The sequence below is a fragment of the Chiloscyllium plagiosum genome, chromosome 20 (genome assembly GCF_004010195.1).
Source record: "Chiloscyllium plagiosum isolate BGI_BamShark_2017 chromosome 20, ASM401019v2, whole genome shotgun sequence".
NCBI lineage: Eukaryota > Metazoa > Chordata > Chondrichthyes > Orectolobiformes > Hemiscylliidae > Chiloscyllium > Chiloscyllium plagiosum.
This window is the reverse complement of record NC_057729.1, coordinates 42,405,578-42,427,283: the sequence shown is the minus strand read 5'-3', so window position 1 is coordinate 42,427,283 and position 21,706 is coordinate 42,405,578. Positions and strand designations below refer to the sequence as shown.

The 21,706-nt window shown below is 38.8% G+C and overlaps 1 protein-coding gene across 2 annotated transcripts in view; it reads right to left on the bottom strand.

Annotated features, from left to right (window-relative positions):
* Positions 1-5,544: 5,544 nt before the first annotated feature.
* Positions 5,545-21,706, bottom strand: part of LOC122560207 — a 119,296-nt gene continuing 103,134 nt past the window's right edge. The window contains exons 1-2 of one of the 2 annotated variants that reach the window (XR_006314694.1): positions 7,853-7,959; positions 5,545-6,302 (exon numbers count right to left, since the gene is read on the bottom strand). Coding sequence is in view for 1 of the 2 variants with exons in the window: in XM_043710621.1 (XP_043566556.1) it covers positions 6,296-6,302 (7 nt within the window). In the remaining variant the exon portion in view is untranslated. Of the gene's footprint in view, positions 6,303-7,852; positions 7,960-21,706 lie in introns of those variants that run through there. The other variant, XM_043710621.1, reaches the window with a different exon arrangement.

Genomic DNA, 21,706 nt, shown 5'->3' with positions numbered 1-21,706 from the left:
AACCAAGGTCAGGAGCTAAGTGGATTTGGCAGAAACCAACATAATAGGTAAAGGCAAATGCATTCATCAGGAAGGGAAACGGAATATTGTTGTTCTTTAGTGCACAGAGAAGGGAATATGAAAGTAAGGCTGTTTTACAACAGTTGAAATGTCGTGTTCTGTGAGTTCTTATCTGAAGCAGTGTGTACCATTTGGTCTCCTTATTTAAGAAAGGGTGCAAATGTGTCAGAAGCAGTTTAGAGAAGATTTCAACTGATACTTGAGGTAGCGTGAGTTACCTTTTGAGGAAAGGTTGGACCAACCGACTCTGTATCTGATGGGGTTTAGATGAAACAGTGGAGGTATTATCGAAGCAATGTAAGGCCAAGATGAGACTTGACAGGGCTGATGCTGAAATAGTGTTTACCTTGTGGGAAAGATTAGAACTAAGGAACAGTTTAAAACCAAGGAATCTCTTCTTTAAGATGGAAATGAGCAGGAAAGTTTTCCCTCGGAGTGTTATGAATCTTTGGAACTCTGCAGGATCGTTGAATAATTGTAAGATAGATCTTGGTAGATTCTTGGCTAAGAAATAAATCAAATGTTAGCTGGGGTGGTTCAGAACATGGAACTGAAGCTACAATCAGATCAGTGAAGAACTTATAGAATGATAGAGCAAGCTAGAGGGGTTGAATAGCCTAATCTAGCACTAGTTGTTTGTCTGATGGAGACACATTTAGAGATAACTTTGGACAACATTAGTCGACCTTTGGAAATGTGCAGGTTAAGAATAAATGTCAGCACAAATTTGTTAAATCATGTTTGACTATCTTGATTGAATTATTTAATATAGTAATGGAAAGGGTCAATGAGGATGGTAAGCTTGACATTATGTATATGGACTCTCAAAAGGCATTTGAAAAATTATTACACTTATTTACAAAATTAAAGTCCATGACATTAAAGGGAAACAAACAGTGTGCATAAAAATTGGTCAAAGGTCACAAAGAAATGTGTAAGATATATGTTGTTTATTCTGCACGAGAGAGAATTAGTGTCCCCTCTAAGCAGTGTGGGTACCTGACTGCATAGCTTAGAATACATCCTGCAGGAGACAAACAAGTTGTTCTTAGGCCATGATTCCTCTAAAATGTGCATGTAAATACTGAACATCAAGGTTTACATGATCACGACAACAATTGTGCCACAAAGCACAGAGGAAATTAGAGGGAACGTTTGAGATAATTATAGTTAGGTGTCCCCTGAGTTTGCTTCCTGCTTTTTTTGATATTCTTACCACCATGATAGGATGGATGGACTGATTCCATTATTTATTCCCATTGTCCGCCGATCCCCAAAAAACTTGATTTCTTTTCAAAAAGGGATACTATCAATTATGTATGTATTGGACTATGTATAGCTCAGTATCAGAAACAAGACATCCAGCCTCCTTAAATTAACAAATAAAAAAAAAGTTTAATGCAAAATAAAGACTTACTTAAAGTTTATTACCAGAGGCTTGAAATGTGCAAATATGTTTTATACCCTTGTTGAAAAATAACATTTGTAAAACTTCAAGGTTGGGAAAAATATACTATTCTATGGAATAATCTATCTTTAAAGTACATTGGTCAAGCAAGTTACAGTTAAGCCAGACTAAAAATGATCCACATATTGTTCAAGATACTGGGCTACAGCTGAAGTTACTTTCAATATAAACTAGTGTCACTCAGGCTTTATTCTGAATGACTCATGCCTGGTTTAGTTCTCTTTCTCTAAAGGCAGTGATGTAGGTTGAAACCTCTCTTTTGTGGTGATGGGTTCTTCTCGTGGTTCTTCAACTTGCACATGTTGATGAAAGTTGCTTCAAAGAAAGAGAGAAAACAAAAAGTCTTTTTTCCCTTGTGACAAGTGCTCTTTGAATGTCGGTTTTCAAAACCAATATATTTTACACACACAAAATGTGTCATGTAACCTCTCTCTGAAAGTGCCGTAATCTTGATATCTCTATCTGGCAGTTTATACTCTTTACAAAATACAACACTTTTGTTGGCTATAACTAATGCCTTCTGCTTTGAAAAGTTATTTGAAAACATTCAAGATATATAAATATTCCAGTTGATGATAATATATATTAATATTTTAGATAACACATTTTATAACAATTTAGGTTATTGACCAGAACTTGGGCACAGTACACTGATCAAAATTTAAAAGTTTTCAAATGGCTCAAAATTGGAAAATGCAGTAAACAATACAAGGAATAAGTACAACACACCAGAAGATGTAGACAGCTGGTGAAATCGACGAATATGTGGTTGATGAACTTTAATGCAGAGAATTGTGAAGTAAGACATTTGGGAGAAAGAATGAAGCGAGGCAATATGAACTAAATAGATCAATCTTAACATGGTGAAGTTATGGAGACAAATCTTTGAAAATTGCAGTACATGTTGGGAATTCTACCAAGTTGCTGTACATGAAATTGTTGGATTTATTAATAGAAAATCAGAATACAAAAGCCAGGACATTATAAAACACGAGTTAGACCTTGATATACTGCATTCAATTCTGAGCAAAAATAAATAAGTGAAGGACTACTTGTTAGATTCAATCCAATATTTCAGGAGCTGTCTCTGTTAAAAGTTTCAGATGCAGGTATGTAATTTAACAAACATTTAGACATTCACTTGATCCATCTAACCTAAGCTATCTTCAAGGTGAATATAAACAAGAACAATCAACCAGTTTTTAAACCAGAAAGTAATTATTAACACATTCCTCCTGAAAGCATAAATCACTGTTCTGAACTGTTGGTCAATGATGTATGTTACAAAACAATGGATATTTATATAGATATGAAATAGGAGTCAAAATAGACCATTTTTCCCCTTGAACCTACTCGGCCATATAGTAAGATTATAGGTGAGTTTGTTTATGTTTTGAATCCCACATTTGCATCTACCTTGACAGTCTTTGATTCCCACATCTCACTTCCACAGCCTTCAGAAACAATGAGTTACAAAGTTTCACAGCCCACTAACAGAAAGAAGTTCTCACTTCTATCCTAAAAAGGTGATCCCTAATTTAAAAACAGTGTCCCTTAAACGCACCCATAAAAAAAGCATTATTTCTACATCCACCAGTGAGAGGACCAGTGAGTCCTCTCACTCTTCTTTAAGGAAATTTATGAGACATTGTACAGCACGTCAAAGTGTAAATCTCCAATATTAGGAAGGATGTCAACACCTTAGAAAGATTGTAGAAAAGATTTACTAAAGTGGTCTTATGAATAAGTGAGTTCATTGATAAAAGACCGGAGAATCTGAGTTTGTTTCCCAAGGAGAAAGTTTTGAATAGAGTTGTTCAAAATTTTGCACTTTTAAAAAAAGAAGCAATACTTTTTGTATATGGATGTCACGAGCTGGGTCAGTATTGTCCATCTCTAATTGCCCTTGAGAATGTGGTGGTGTTGCCTTGTTGAACTACTGCAGTCAAATAGCATTGATTGCACCCATGGTATTGTTATGAAGAGAATTCCAGGATTTTAATCCAAAGGGAACAAAGAAATGGCAATAATTTTCCAAGTCAGAATGGTGAGTGGCTTGGAAGAGAACTTGCAGATGGTGCTGAACCAAGTGTCTCCTGTCCTTGCCTCTCTAGATGGTAAGGGTCATGGGTTTGGAGGTGTTGATGGAGAGCCTTGTCATGTTGTCTCTTGTAAATTGTACAAAAACCATTGTCAATGTAATTCAAAAGTTCAGGAAATGAATTCATGGAGTTATAATCAGCTGGGCTTCTTTTTGTCTTGGATGGACTGGTTGAGTTTCTCCAATCCTGTTGGAATTGCATCCTCCAGGCAATTGGAAGACATTCCTTCATATTCCTGACTTTTAGCATCATTGGGTCAAAAACCTGAAATCCCCTTCCTGAAGGCATTGTGAATCCACCTCCACCATACAGACTGCAGTGATTCAAGAAGGCAGATCACTACAACCTTCTCAAAGGCAAAAAGAAAGCAACCAAAATAATCCCTTTTTGTCCAGCTGTCTATTCACTCAGCCAGTATGTTTCAGTAATGAAAGTCCTATACAGTGTTATGTTAAAGTTATGAGATTTATATGGTTGTTATGTTTTGGTTCCGTGTACTTGAATTTGGATAAAATGAAGGAGGGTTATAAGGTTTGGTGTGAAGTCTGCTTGACACCATGCCTGGGTCATTGGGATATTAAAAATTAAAGGTTAATTCAAGTCAGATAAGATAATGCTAAGATATTCACAATTGTAGACAATGGCAGCAGCATCTGCATTCACAATGGCTAGACTGGTAGTCCGTAAATTCCCAGGAAAGTACTGAAAATCAGGTTGTAAGCAAATAGTTTTTAAACTGTCCATTGTTTCCTAAGACAGGTGGACTCTCAAAGACCAGCTAATCTGCATCTCTATCTGATTCAAGACCTGAGGAGATGAACATTGAGAGGGGAAATTCTCAGACATAGTCTCCCAGGATCTGGAAGAGAGAGGAACCAGTGAAGAGGGTAGAAATCTCCATGGTTCATGATGCAAAAATCTGGCTGGGAGTTCACATTTGGATTGCAAAATCCAAATTTATGTGGATTTGAAACAGGGTTGAATGATTCGCCAAGTTCTGTTGGAGAAAAAAAGTTCAAGGAAGATACCTCAGCATGAAAGACATTTCTGGGGATAAATGCTCTCAGATTTGGAAAAGAAAGGGATAGGAAAATACCCTCCGCACTTAGAAATGATAGGGAGTCTGGGATAATCCAATGACTACTTAAGGGACAGTGTAAAATGTACGTGTGATGTAAGTTTCTCAATTGTATTAAAAGTAAAAGGTGAATGTTCTGTACTGTGGTTTAAAGCTTAGCTGCTTAAAAATTGTATTACTCAATCATGCTTTTAGTGTTTATGTTACAATAAAAGCCCTGAAACAGAAAATCTTGTGCCATCCTTTCATTTATCAACTGGAAGTTCAAATTTCATTTTTATAGTTATTGGTATTTACAGGAACAGTAACAGATAGCAGTACTCACCAACAGTTCCACATATTTCCTTTGACTGTTACTGACCATCGCAGAATCCACTTGGCCACACTATTGAAATTAAGCCACAAGAAAATTAACATTACAAACCAAATTTGTAAATAAAACATTGCCATGGTGCATAGAAACTCTCACTAATCATTGCATCATTCCTTGGTGCTGGTCTTGCGTGTTGATTGGCTTGTCCTTATGTTCCTATGTAGTGCAACCACAATGGTTGTTGCATGGATGGCAAAATATTGATTTGGTTTAACTTATTTATTGTCATGTCTACCTTAAGTACAGTGAAATGCTTTTTTTAAGAATAATACAGGCAGATCATAGTAAGTAAGGACATACAGATCATAGGGTGAAAAAAGACTTTGACAGAGGCATACGGTTACGTCACACCAGGCATGCATTAGGCAAGATCAACATTAGCAAGATCAGCATTATTTAAAGTTAGACAGTCCATTCATCAGTCTAATAACAGCCAGGAAGAAGCTGTTCCTGAACCTGCTGGTGTGTGTATTCCTGCTTCTGTTTCTTCTGCCTGATGGAAGAGGTTGTAGGAGAGCATTACCCAGGATGTGATGGGTCTTCGTTGATGCTGGCAGCCTTTCTGTGACAGCGAGCCGTGTAAACGGAGTCCATGGATGGAGATTAGCTTCTGTGATGGTCTGGGCTGTGCACACAACCTTCTGTAGTTTCTTACAGTCCTGGGAAGAACAATTGCCATCCAAGGCTGTTATGTATCCAGGCAATAGGCTTTCAATGTGCATCTGTAAAAGTTGGTGAGGGTCCTTATGGACATAACAAGTTTCCTGAGCTGCCTGAGAAAGAAGAGGCATTTCATGCCTTCTTGACTGTTGTATCTGCATAGGAAGTCCAAGACAGGTTGTCAGTTATCGTCATTACTAGGAACTTGAATCTCCACCCGTTCAACCTCAGCTCCAGCGAGGTAGGTGGAGTCATTTCCTCCTCCTTTCTTTCTGAAGTCAATGATCAGTTCTTGTTGAGAGAGAAGTTGTTCTCAGTGCGCCATGTCACCAACCCCTCTGTCGCCTTTCTGTATTGCTGACTTTCAGTGGCCTTAGACGATAAGCTAATATCCCAGGAGGCCAGGCTTTTGCCTATACAGTCTCAGCATGGGGATTAGCAGTCTGGGTTGGCTGGCGGGCAAGCTTCATTAAAGGTACTGGTGGAGTTGCAGTGATGAGAAAGTTGCATTTTTGATGGAAGACAGCAGTGTCATGCCCCATGAATTCATTTCACTACCTCCTAGGGTGGAAAATATACATTCAATAGCAATCTTAAAAAAGGAATTGCTTAAATATTTGATGAAGGAAAAGAAATTGCAAAGTATGGAGAAAGAACAATGGAGAAGTACTAATGACATAGCCCTGTGAAAGAATCAGTATAGAGCCTATGACTGAATAAGCGCCTTATGGGCCATGCTACACCATGGATAACATCATTGATTGTCACCTTTCATTTAACTCATTTTCAAACAATTCAGTAAGACTTCTCTTCATATGTATGACATGTTTGTTATTTCATTTTCAGCTTTTATTAGATATTGCATAATAGAATTAATCTTAAAAGAAGATGATAAGCATTTGTTGCCTTGTCTCACATCAAAAACAGCGGAAACACAATACAGAGGCAAAGATTGATATCAGTGGTGATTTTTGGTTCACTATTGTAACAAAATCCCTGAAAGTTTAGCTATGTATCAGAGTCAGTGAAGACACTTTAAAAAATAAACCAATCTCGGCCTGATATTCTTACTGGATATGGTATGATAGAAGCAATGCAGGTAACTAAAGCTAAACGTGGAAGTATTCCAACATGCCTCTGCAATCTGCTTCAGTGCACTTTGGGAACCCATCCATCAGCAGGCAGCCTCATATGTTTTACTTGCAACTGTGCATGCATTCTGCAAGGAATATTTGCAGACGCATCTGTTGGGTTTGCCTTCATTGCTCTAAGAAAATAAATGCACTATTTTGTCACCCAGACTAAAAATACCTGCTGTTGTGAAATATTTCCTTTGCAGAGAACACTAAAGAAGGAGTATTTTAGATATTATTTAGAACCATTGTTTGCACTAAATAATACTGGTTGAGAAACTAATAAGTATTTATAAAGTAAATTATTCAATGAAGTGAAGATTTCCATGCCTGTACAATTGCTTCAAGCGACCCTGTCCTGTTATTTGAAAATTAAACAAAGGCAAGGATTGGATGAATAGCCAAGGGCTTTTCCCCCAGATAGGGTAATCCAAAACTAGAGGGCACAGGTTTTAAGGTGAGAGGGAAAAGATTTAAAAGGGACCTAAGGGACAACTCCTTCATTCAGAGAATGGTGTGTGTATGTAAAGAGCTGCCAGAGGAAGTGGTGGAGGCTGATACAATTACAGCATTTAAAAGGTATCTGGATGTATACATAAATCAGAAGTGTGTAGAAGGATATTGCCCAAATGGTGGCAAATTGGACAAGATTAGTTTAAGATATCTAGACAACATGGTTGAGTAGGACCAAAGTCTATATCACAAAGTCAGTATATAAAATTCTGCAAACACCAATTCATTTCTCTCTGCATCTTGTGGTTGTAAATTCCCAAGGTTATGGAGAGGCCTGAAGATGCAATTTGCAAAAATCTCCAAATCTCTGTCCAGCCAGCACTGGATCAGGCATTGGTATTGCCGATCTATATCGAATAAAATAATATATTAACAGTGCTGGAGTTTTGCATATTAAAACATGCTATAACTGACTGAATGAAGCCAGAACACAGTAATGCTTTTACTGGTACAATTTCCCATTACCTTTGTTATCCATTCTCTGAGTATTCCATATGATCCTATATCTCATGTGGACATACACAGTATGAACAAGGATCTCCATTGGGAAGCTTCAAATGTCTTCCTCCAGATTTAACTTGTTCTAGATTTATAATGAGAACAGTCATCATCATCTCCTTTGCAGAAGAAAATTACAGTAATTTTGTACATTTTGGCCATGATCAAAAAGCAGAGTACATTTTAAATACTGAATAGTCCACCTGTGTTCCTATGCTGTGTCACTCCCTTTCTTTGTGAATTTTTTAAAGCTAGAACAATTTCCTCACATCTGACTAATTCAGAGGCCTTTTTCACTAACTGACAAGGCATACCCCACTCTCCGTGTCTTGTAGGTCTTAAGATTAGAGCATGTGGAGATAAATTTTGTACCATTCAATTTCTGTCAAGAATGTGTTTGTATTTCACCTTGTGATGTCAATACATGTAACTCTGATACAAAGGAAATAACCCACTTTGTTTCTGACTCACCTCAGCACCATCACTTTTACCACATTGTATGGGTGATTCTATCTGTTGTTCGGTGGACGTATCTGTGGGATGTGCAAAGCAGGTTTGAGAGGCTAACTAGGCAAAAACAATGACTGCAGATGCTGGAAACCAGATTCTGGATTAGTGGTGCTCGAAGAGCACAGCAGTTCAGGCAGCATCCAAGGAGCTTCGAAATCGACGTTTCGGGCAAAAGCCCTTCATCATTCCTGATGAAGGGCTTTTGTCCGAAACGTCGATTTCGAAGCTCCTTGGATGCTGCCTGAAATGCTGTGCTCTTGAGAGGCTAACTAGACTACGTTACTGTGAGCATACTCATTAAGTACTTAACAAAAACATATGCTTTCAAAGCGAACTGTTTGAAAATTACAGAAACATAGAATATAGCAACAGGGGTAGGACATTCGGCCCTTTGAGCCAGCTCCATTATTCAATATGATTTCATCATCTGATCCAGTACCTTGATCCTGCTTTCTCCGACAGGCTCATTACTCTGGGTGAAGAAATTCTTCCTCATCTCAATCCTAAAAGGCCAATCCCACTTCCTTGGACTGTGATCCCTGGTTCCGGAATCTTCGATCATCGGGAACATCTTTCCTGTGTTTACTCTGTCTAATCCTATCAGAATTTTATGAGTTTCTATGAGACACCCTCTCATTTTTCCAAACTCCAGTGATTATAGTCCTAACCAATCCAGTCTCTCTTCATACAACAGTTCTGCCATCTAGAAATCAGTCTGGTGAACATTTGTTGCACGTTATCCATTGTTCCACAGATAAGCAGTGCACAATATGCTAGATGGGTCTCACCAAGGCTCTATACAACTACACTAGGCAAAAGTGAGGACTGCAGATGCTGGAGATCAGACTGCGTGTTTTGGCCACAGAATACTTCAACTCTCCCTCCCATTCTGCAAAGGACTTGCAGGTCCTGGGCCTCCTGCATCACCACTCCCTTACCACCTGACACCTGGAGGAAGAGCGCTTCATCTTCCGCCTTGGGACCCTCCAACCCCACGGCATCATTGTGGATTTCATCAGTTTCCTCATTTCCCCTCCCCCACCTTACCCCAGTTCCAACCTTCCAGCTCAGCACCATGACCCGTCCCATCTCTCCATCTTCCTTCCCACATATCCGCTCCACCCTCCTGTCTGACCTATCATCTTTACCCCCCCACCTCCATCCAACTATTTCACACTCAAGTACCTTTCCCTTAGCCCAACTCCCCTCTCATTTATCTCTCCACTCTCGAGGCTCCCAGCCTCATTCCTGATGAAGGGATTTTGCCCGAAATGTTGATTTTCCTGCTTCCTTGATGCTGCCTGACCTGCTGTGCTTTTCCAGCACCACACTCCTGACTCTATACAATGTAGCAGATACCAGTGTTCTTGTACTCAAATTCTCTCTCAATGAAGGTTAATATACCACTTGCCTTTTCATTGTCTGTTACACCCTGATGCTTACTTTCTTGATGGTGATCAGAATCCTGAAGTACTTACAGACATAACAAATTTCTAATTCCAACACGTGCCTTTTAAAAGAGCACCACTATTGCCAAAAGGTGACTATGAATGGAAATGTAAGTGACTGTCTAGCACAGTGCTATGTGGATTCATGGAATTCACAACAGTATAGTCAAGGAAACGTCAAGCAAATAAACTAAAATCCAAGAGCTGATGAGAGATTGTCTATCCTTCCCCACTCAGAAGAAGCCACCTCCCATAAACATTCTTATATTTTGCCTTTCCAGGGATATACAAAAACAATTAAAAAGCTAACAACAGCACTCTGGTTTCTGTATATTATTGGCCTGATGTACTAGTGTGTGGACTCTTGTGCTGTGAGAGACAGACACTAAGCTCCCCTGCAATGCAGGTAAAAGGAGCAAAACACTTACCTAGCTTTGAGATTTGCCAGTCACCATTGAAAGGAAACAGGCCAAAACAAAAACAATCTGTAAAGCCAAGAATTTAAAATTTTTCAGGTACCATCATACCTGAAAAGATGAAGCATAGTTTCTAAATTAGTAGTCATTTTCCATTTACCTATTGCCTGTCCATTGTGCAGGAGCTGCTCATTTCACACCTTGGATCATGGACATTGTGTAGCTTCAATGTTTCAGTTGTTGCCCAACAGACTGACACTCACAGATAATGGTGAAAAGAAAACACATTCTTGTAAATGTGAGAACTTTTTAATGGTGTGCCACCCATACCACTTATGTGGCCTTAGAGTTCTTCCTTATTTCTTTTCCTCCCTCCGACCCCGAAGACAATGAGTGAGGGACAATGTTGCCCGCCATAGACAGAGTGTTAGGAAGGGAGCCTCAGTAGGACATGGGTGCAGTGGTAGATATAGAGTGAGTGTAAGCAAGCAGATAGAAGATGATGGAACTTTATCCTGCTGGAGCAGAGGAGATCATTGACCTTTTTCCTGCATTGCTAGGCCTGGGTGGTGACTGAGGACCAGGCTGTTGGTGAAATAACTCTGAAGGCCTGTATCCCATGACCAAGTCATTCTTTATTTACATATGCATAGCACATGACACTGATCAAGTTATCTTAAAGCTGGCTTATATCTGTCAGCCAGGACTCCCTAATTGGACCAGGTTAACAGCCCCAGTCAGGGAATTCATCTTCAATGAGGACCGCCTGGCTGATCTCATTCCAATCACTGTAGCAGAGTCTGGTGTAATGGCCTCCTTTACCAGTTTTGTGTAAAAGGACCTCCCTCATCCTCCCTGCACTATCTGCCATTACCTTCAGGTGTCTGCCAGTGTGCAGAGCAGCTCCAGAATACCAGAGCCTGACCAAGTGTGCACCAACCTTTTTAAATATGGTTCCAATGCCAGGGATACTGGCATTTCTTGGCAGTGAAGTTTATCTCTGGCCACAATGAGTGAGGGAATCAGGCTAGCTTCAGATGGGAGGAGCACCAAAGGGATATGTTAAGCATTTATTGAGGTGAGTTTGAGCACGAGAAAGTCCTCTCAGAAAGAAATCCAACATGAAACCCAATGAAAAAGATGTGTTATAATACATGGTAAGATGCAGACTAGAATGTTTGTTTTTTAAAAAATATGTATCCATGAGCAATGCAAGACATGATTACATGATATCACAAATGTTTTAATCCGACACATCCTTTTTGACAGCATAGTTTCAGAAAAGGTTAATAATACATTTGTGGGTTTGCTCTGAGTAAGAACGTTATGTGTTTGAACTCTGCATGAGAGACTTGAGGAAAAACATCTCACCTTATGCTTCAGTGCAACATAGAAAGTGCTGAATTGTTAAAGGTGCCATGTTTTGCAGGAGCTTTTAAATCAAAGACCTGTCTACCCTCTGAATTGGATGCAAAATGTTCCATAGCAATATTTCAATAAGGGCAATAGAGGTCTCCCAATTTCCTGTCCAGCATTATCCCTCCAACAGCACAATAGAAACAAATGATCTGGTCATTTACTTCATTATTCCTTGTGGGACAGCTTAAATTGGCTGTCATGTTTCCAACCCTCAAATGAGTAACTCATTTAAAAAAGTATTCTTCGATGTCCTAAGTTTGTAAACGGCATTATTGATATGCCAGCTAACTCACTTTAGTTAAAAAAGGTGATCATGCTCTCATACCCACTGAATTGGTGTTGACATAAAATTTTCAATTATTTCCACATTTTATCAACAGTGTTGCGACTAATGTTATCAAACAGCTACTGATGGCATTTGTATTCAATGTAACCTGCACAAGGGACTGTAAATCAGGCTAACTAATATCTGCAAAATGTCTACATCAGCATTTTATTCCTACATAATATCTCTTTAAAGTCATTATTTCGACTGATCGTGACAAATATTTACACAATACGTGTTACTTTAATGGCCTTCAATCAATACTAATTCTATAAAAATGTAAAATCTAAAAGCTGCATAATATCTGTGAGAAATAACTTAAAACAAGCTTTGGACCACAGTGATCCATGATAAATGAACACACAAAACTAAATGAATCAAGTCTGCACTTAACAGTTTGAGTATATACAGCATTGACATACAGCATCTCATTTTTCTTATTTAGGCTGTTTCTGCCTTTAAATTGTTGCACTGCTGTTTTTCATTTTTAATTTAATAGAAATATTAACTCTTCAAAGAGTGTCGCCATCTCTGTTAAAAAAGCAGACAGAGAAAATGAGTGCTTTGCTTGAAACTGGCCTTGTCTGACAATACAGTGCACAACAATTTTTAGGTTTTTATATTTTAGACACAAGCATGACCCTTAATTCAATAACAATTTAGGTTTTCATTTTCTAACATTTTGTCCAACAAAGAATGCATTTAATACAATTTTAGTGTCATGATGAAGCATTTTCTACTGTGTAAAATTAGATTAAGTCAGAAGTAGTGCACTTATTGATCGGACATTGGTCCCTGCATCATGAATGCAGCAGAAGTGTCAATTCACAATTATTGTTATGTATGATTTTAAACATAAAACATATAAGTAGACAATAACAGAATATATTCCAACATTAAAAGGAAACATGAAAGATTAGGTTGATAAGCAAACTTTGTTACCTCAGAGCAAGCCAATACTTAAGCCCTGCTCAGAAAGTTGTCACATCTCCGAGCTACGTATTCAAGGCATTGGTGGTAGATGTCACTTTTTTATTCACTCATGGGACGTGGACATCACTGGCTGGGCCAGCATTTATTGTCCATCCATTGCTGCCTTGAAAAGGTGATGGTGAGCTGCCTCCTTGAACTGCTGCAGTCCACTTGCTGTTGGGAGACCCATAAATGCCATTTTTAGAGTGAATCCCAGGAGTTTGACCCAGCGACAGGGAAGGAACAGTGATACATTTTCTGTGTCAGGATGGTAAGTGAGAAGAACTTGCAAGTGGTGGGATTCTATTAATAACTCAAAAAAATGGGCATGCCATTATTAGTTTTCTGGGATTATGTGTGTTCAGTTGAGAGTCTTCTTCTGACTATGCTTTATGCTATCCTGGTCCATAATTGAATCAGATCTAATCATCTGGTCCTGCAGCTGTCTTCAACTTTACAAACTCTATCACCAATTCCAAGTTCATTTAAACTGACAGACTAGGAATTCAAGATAATTATGGATAGACTCTCAGTGCATTGCTCTCTTTTTGTGCCAAAGGGAAGAAGGTCCAGAAGAATTAAAATTTACTGTTCAGACCCTAGAATGGGACTGGAGTCATTAATGTACTTGATTCTGCTTCCAAGTGTTGCAAGTTTCCATGAATAAGATTACATTATTCTGAAAGCATTGTCCGTCATGATTACTTTGGGGGAACAATGTTCTTCAGGTTTATCTGATACAGCCAATCTTAAAAGAAACAAAGATCAAAAAGGTCACATCTAATTTTAAAACAAGTAATTGCAAAAACTGCTCTAAAATTCTTCATGTTTAATCTGTGCCAATATATAATACCTTAAAATGCTTTGTTTGCCAAGTTATTAATTTGTTGATTAAATTTTTGAACACAAGGACAAAAATTGTTCAAGATATTAATCTGTTGGCTTAATATTTTTATTACAGAATGTAATCATTATCCTTCATTCTGGATTAGAGAGTTAAAGGGGAGATTTCAATGCCATCGGTTAAGAACAAAATATACTGTTAAAATTATAGCTGAAAGACTGCCCCAATCATTCTTAATTTCTTTCCTGTTTCCATGGTGACCATATTATGTCTTTAGGCATCTACTGTGGTTGCAGGACTTAAGCCAGAGGTACGATCATGAACATATATTCAGAAGGGACCTCTTCTATGAGTAGTATCCCAGTGTTATACTAAGCAGCAGATAGGAATTCCCAAGCCACAGTCAATCCATTCCAAAAAAATACAGTGGGATTAGTTTCAAAGAGCCATTGAATGTAATAATTAACAACTACTAAGCTTTTAGGGATTGCTATGCTTTTTCTTTAGAATTTCATGAGAGTAGTTGCCTTGGTGATTGATTCATTTATTGCATTATGCATTAGAAGAGAGTTTGTGATTGGTTAATTTCTTCCATGGTTAATTTGGAGGCATGAATAGGGGGAGAAAGAGGATCAAGGGGAGTTTGCCCTCCACAAGGAGCAGTAATTGCCTCGTGGCACATGAGAGCTGCTCAACAAAGAGAGCTGACTATCCCATTGGGCTCACAGGCACAGTTTAATCTTCTTTATTCTTTCATGGGATGTGATATTAGCTTTTATCAGCACCCTAATGAACCTGACCCACCTTCTTTGAATTACTGCAGTCCACGTAATGTGGGAACACTCACCGTGTTAATTGGAAGGAAGTTCGGGAAGCTTTGATACAGCGATGGTGAAAAAAAAGCAAAATAATTCCAAGCCCAGATGGAGGGACAGTGAAGGATGATCCACTCCCATGCATCTTCTGCTCTTGTTCTTCTAGCTGGTAAAGGTTGTAAGTCTGGAAGGATGGCACACACTGATACTACTGGTGGAGGGATTGAATCTTTAAGGTAATGTATAGGGCACCAATCAAAAATCCAACCTATTTTTGTCCTGGATGGTTTTGAGCTTCCTAATGGTTTCTTAGAACTGAACTCATCCCCCCAGGTTACTGGGGAGCATTCTATCACAGCCTCGATCTGTGCCCTGTAAATGTTGTATTGCTGATGTTCTTTGAGACCCTGCTGTAAAAAAAACACACCTCTATCTGCCAGCCAGATAGTATTACTGACCTGATTCAAGTGGTAGCCCTGTCTCTAGTCTACAGATGATGTCCAGATGATAAATTAGCTTGAGCTTCATGTCAATGTGGCTGAATGATTTATCATCATCTCTACCATGCAATTTTCCAAATCCCCCCAAGTAATATTTGGCCTTGAGTCATTAGTCGTAGAATAGAACAGAAATTGCCAATATCAACAACACAATTGCTTGGAAACTAGTTGATAAACATTATGCCTATGGCAAAGACCATAAGACCATAAGACATAGGAGTGGATTAGATTAGATTACTTAGATTAGATTAGATTACTTACAGTGTGGAAACAGGCCCTTCGGCCCAACAAGTCCACACCGCCCCGCCGAAGTGCAACCCACCCATACCCCTACATTTACCCCTTACTTAACACTACGGGCAATTTAGCATGGCCAATTCACCTGACCTGCACATCTTTGGACTGTGGGAGGAAACCGGAGCACCTGGAGGAAACCCACGCAGACTCGGGGAGAACGTGCAAACTCCACACAGTCAGTCGCCTGAGGCGGGAATTAAATGGTGGAGTGGAAGTAGGGCCATTCGGCCCATTGAGTCCACTCCACCATTTAATCATGGCTGATGGGCATTTCAACTCCACTTACCCGCATTCTCCCCATAGCCCTTAATTCCTTGTGACATCGAGAATTTATCAATCCATGCCTTGAAGATATTTAGCATCCCGGCCTCCACTGCACTCCGCGGCAATGAATTCCACAGGCCCACCACTCTCTGGCTGAAGAAATGTCTCCGCATTTCTGTTCTGAATTGACCCCCTCTAATTTTAACGCTGTGCCCACGGGTCCTAGTCTCCTCGCCTAACGGGTACAATTTCTTAGCATTCACCCTTTCCAAGCCATGTATTATCTTGTAAGTTTCTATTAGATCTCCCCTTAACCTTCTAAACTCCAATGAGTACAATCCCAGGATCCTCAGCCGTTCCTCATATGTTAGACCTACCATTCCAGGGATCATCCGTGTGAATCTCCACTGGACACGGTCCAGTGCCAGTATGTCCTTCCTGAGGTGTGGGGACCAAAACTGGACACAGTACTCCAAATGGGGCTTAACCAGAGCTTTATAAAGTCTCAGTAGCACATCGCTGCTTTTATATTCCAACCCTCTTGAGATAAATTTCAATAAGAAAACAATGGCTAACTCTGTCTACCATACCTTAGATCCACAGTTATATTTACAGAGTATAGATCCCTCTGAAGATGGCTCCAATTTCACTACATCAATAAACCAGAGACAAATAAGTCATTAGCATGCTGCAGCAATATTCTAGGAAACTGTGGTGAAACCTGATCACTATGCATTGCTTTTCTGATGCTATTTCATATCAACCCTCTTTATTTTATCAAGCTTTAGTGACTGGAAGTTTTGTACTCCATCGTGAAACAAGATCTGGCTGGTGTTTGCAAAACCAACCTTTCGATTTTCAACAGAAGTCAAGGACAAGAGAAGAACTATTTCATCCATTGGAACTCGTAACCTTAAGTTGGCATCTTATCATGCAACCATTTTTTGAATCTTCTTAATGCTTTTTCCTCAACCATCATTCCCAATACATTATTTCAAACATTTTATCCATACCTTCTCTTAAGGTAGTTCTGCAAAGAATGATTTGTCAGTGAGTTATATTGCACAATTCTTACACAAGCAATGGCATGGAAGTTGTTATATAAGACTACTGCTGGCCTTTTATACCAACAAACCTTCATTGAAATATTAAAGAAAAATCCAGTGGTGCAATAAATAGCATGATTGTGCATTTTCACTGAGTAGCTATAAGCTCAAGGCTGGCGAGGGATATGCTTCAAATTACACAATTAAACAACGTGCTTTGATTGGATGATGTATCAAACCCAAAGCATACCGTGACACTGAAGCCACAGCTATGAACAACTTAAAAGAATAATTAATTTATATTTCTAACTTTAATGTAAATAATGGCCCAGACTGTCAAAATAATAGCAAGATTAACGTAGCTCACTGTTGTTCACAGGTAATCATAACAGAAACTTCAGGTAAGTAGCTAATGCATGGTTAAATATGAAAATTCAATTATTGTTGTATCAGTTGCACCACTCCACTACTAGCTTTGCGAAAATGGTATTTTGTCCTTTGTTTGCTTTTTTAAAAAGAGATTTGCTCTATTTTCCCATCAACTGCCCAGGTAGCTCATCATAGAAAATTAAGTCATGTCGATAGACTATAGTTCTCAAAGATATAGGAACAGGAATAGGCCATTTAGCCTATTGACCCTGCTCCACCATTCAATAGGATCTGATATTCCTCATATTCACTTATCTGCATTTTCCCCATAACCCTCATTTCCCTTCCTCAACTATCCCATGAGGGAAAACATTCTCTCAACATTTATGCTGTCAGATTGCTTAAGAATCTGAGATTTCTCAATGAGGTCACCTCTCATTATTCAAAAATCCAGTGAGTAGAATCCCAACCTGTTTAGCCTTTGCTGATCAGACAATTCCTTTATACCAGGAATCATCCCAATGTATCTTCTCCATACTGCCTCCAATGAAATATTATCTTCCCTTAAATAAGGGGAACAAAGTTGCTCACAGTACTCAAGAGCTGATCTTCTGGCACCTTGTTTGGAGGAGTAATTGCCTCTTAGCAAAGATCTGCTCAGCAAAGGTTTGATACAGTCAAACTTCCCTAACCTTATACTCCAGCTCACTTGAAATAAGGGTCAACATACTGTTCGCCTCCCTGATTACCTTCTGCACTTTTCTGCTAGCTTTCTGTGTTTCATGTACAGGTTTCCCAAGTCCCTTTGTTTTGCAGCTTTCTGCAGTTTTTCTGCATTTAAATAATACACTGTTCTTTTGTTTCCCTTCCAAAATGGACAATATCACATTTTTTTTCCACATTATACTCCATTTGCCATCATTTTGCCCACTTACTTAATTTATCAATATCTCTCTATGAACTGTTCGTATGTCTCTCACAACCTGCTTTTCTAGCTATTTTTGTACTGTCTGTAAATTTGACTACATTACATTAACTTCTTTCCTCCAAGTCATTGATATATATTGTAAACATTGCAGCCTCAGCACTGATCCCGGTGGAACCCTCCGAATCACAGGTCAACAGCTGGAAAAACTATTCTTATCCTTACTTGCTGTTTCCTGCCCATTAGGCAATTCTCTACCTATGTCAATAAAATCCAACATAAGGCCTCTTACCTCATGACTTAACATTAGTGAAGTAGCTTATCAAACACCTTCAAGAAGTCCAAATACAACACATCTACTGGTTCCCTTCTATCCACTCTGATAAGATTTCCTGAAAAAACTTTTAATAAACTGGTCAAATATGGTTGTTAAGTCTTTCATCTTTTAGAATGGGTTACACGTTTTGGTTCAGTAATATGTAAATCCCAGAACTTCTTTTAAGTCACATTTTCAAGGTAAGGTAGAGTTTTATCAAAAAAGGCGACATCTCAACTCAGACAATGCCTTAAAGGTGATCGCCAAGACCTTCCCTATGACTCCACTTCTGGAATTTAAACTACCACCAAACCTTAAACAGATAATTATTCCCAGCAAACTGCCCAGCCTTCAGGATAACATTGACCATAACACTGTACAATGCTGTCATGGCAACTACTGCAAGACGTGTCAGACCGTTGACATGGATACCATCATTACATGTGTGGACACCACCCACCATGTATGTGGCAGATCTATCTTATACGCTGCAGGCAAGGTTGCCCCAAGGCATGGTACATGTGCAAGCTAGTGGCAAATGTTGGCAAGAAGACACTTCGGCAACGGACGAATGGACACTGCACAATGATAACCAGACAGTGGTGTTCCCTCCCAGTCGGGGAACACTTCAACGGTAAGGGACATTCAGCCTCGGACCTTTGGGTGCCCATCCTCCAAGGCAGACTTCGGGACAGGCAACGCAAAGTGGCTGAGCAGAGACTGATAGCCAGATCCAGTACCCATGGGAATGGCCTCAACTGAGACCTTGAGTTCATGTCACACTACAGGTGACCCCACTACATTATACACTTTCTTACAAACACACACACACACAGCCCCCACACTCACAGCCATGCATACACCCTATCACAGGCACTTTACCAAGCTTGCACACACAAAAACACACACTCTCTCACATGCACTCGCACTCACACACATACTCTCTCCTGCATGCACAAACATTTTTAAGTCTATGGGGTAATTTTATATTTGCAGAATTATATTTACAGATGCATTCTATTTTGCTCAAAAAATACACAACCGGTAGGCAGCCAATGCAGACAGTCAATCCATATAATATTTTGTAAATTCCACATTGGAAATAGAACCAGTCTGAGTTAAGGTTGGAATACAGTTAGACTGAAACTTTTAAGGCACTGTCTGAGCTGAGATGTCACCTTTTTCTTATAAAACCTTAACTTACCTCGAGAAGTTAAAAGAAGTTCTGGTATTTACATATTAATGAACCGAAATCTGTAACACATTCTGTAAACCTGTTGGACTATAACCTGGTGTTGTCTGATTTTTAACTTTGTCCACCCCAGTCTAACACTGGCTCCTCCACATCATATCTAATGTTAGGTGGCATTAGATGCAATTTCATTACAGCCCACTCTGTTCTGAAGGTTTTTAAAAACAGTATTAGAACCTTGTAGATTAGATTTGCATTGGCAGCTTTTTCAGCTTTCCTGTCTGATTTTACTTTCTTTTATTTCCAACTACAATTCAATTTTGTTTCATCAGACTTGTTGCTCTTGAATGTGTAATGTAGTCAGGAAATATATGCCTGTGCTTTTTCACTTCAATAGACAGCATTATTATCCTTTGAGGCACCCAAATTAATCTTCCACCACTGCACACTGGACAAATGATAGTTAAAATAACACCGCTCTACACACAAATCACCATCGCCACCTTGGGAATGGCTTTAGAAGACACAAATGTGGTGATACAATGAAGAAGCTGGGGTTTTAAGTAGATAAATCAATACAACTACTCTATTAATGTGGCTCCATTACTTCTCCTACGCAAGGAGGATGTAACAAACTTATATCAGCTTTAGAGGACCAACCAATGTTGACTTCCAAAGATAATAATTATTAAGATTATTTTCAGAGAGGTTGCATACAGTCCTTTATAGTTTATAAAAATAAATAAAATTTGTGCAGGGTAATATTTTTGTTCATCAACTGCAAGTGTTCATGTTGAAACTTGATTTCATGTAATTATATATTATGAAAAGCACTTTAATATTGGTGGAAGTGTCATGATATGGTAAAAATAGACTATCATCACTTTTAATAGCAAGAAGTTTCATGGACTAGAATGGTTTTAAAAAGAAAAGACACTGATTTAAAATGGCAGCAATGATGAACTGACCACAGGCTGAGACAAGCTTCTGAAAATCAAAGTAGAATAAACAACATTGTCATTAACATTTTTATCAAAACAGACTGAAAGTGGTCAAGTGAGGAGAAACACATACTTTCTCTTTTAATTTACACCAGTCTGATAATTTCGGCATATATCAGATGAACGACATCAGCCGCAATGATCTAGCTTAGAAACAATGATCCCATTCTCAGGAATATACTGTACATAAATGAGCTGTAGTTCAAGTAACTACTTGGAAAGGAATGGAGATGGATTTCTAACTGGAACGGGGGAGGGTCTCTTTCTCTGCTCTCAGGAAGGACAAACTAACTACTGACAACCTGAAATTGAGAAACAGTAGTACACTGAGAACTCAAATATATCCATGATATTAACGACTGTTTCTGATTTCTGATCAGGGATACTGCTAATCAACTGCGGTTTCAGGTTGAAATTTCACACCTTCAGGGTGCTAAGATATCTAATTTGTATTCCTTTGTCTTCCTTTTGGTATTGGACACCGTCCCCCTTTTAATTTTGCATTTATGTTTGGTGCCGCATCTTTATTATTTTCTTCACGGTTAGTAGGTAATAAAAATCCTCTTTCTTTCACTCAAGGAAATCATGCAATTGGTTAATTGTTTCTGGTGAACTAGTTAAACATATTGTCATTAAAGTGAGCCATAGTTGCATGCTACACAGATTATTACAATTTTGCTGCAGCCAACTCAGGCAGTTAAAAGGAGTGGAGCTGATTCACCCCTTTTTACCTGGGTTGTAACCGAGGGAACTATATTTTAATTTCATGCAGTTAAATCATAAAAAAGTATCCAGCTTCTGCTTTATAGGTCACAATTATTGGATTACTCAAAGCTCTTTACAGTCAACAGAAAACTTTTTAAATGCAATCATCCTTGTAACGTAGGAAAACACAGCAGCCAAGTTGTATTCTGCAAAATCCCAACAACCAGAAATTTGATAATGACTCAATAGTTTATTTTTGTTATGCTGATCTAAGGATAAATATTGCACAGACCATCGTAGTTAACTCCCCTTTTCTTTAACACTGCACTGCCACTGGATCTTTTTGATCTACATAAGCAGACAGCTAGGGCCTTGGTTTAACACCTCATCCTAAAGACAGCACCTCCAACTGCACAGTACTCCCTTAATAATACACTGGAGTGTCACACTAGATTTT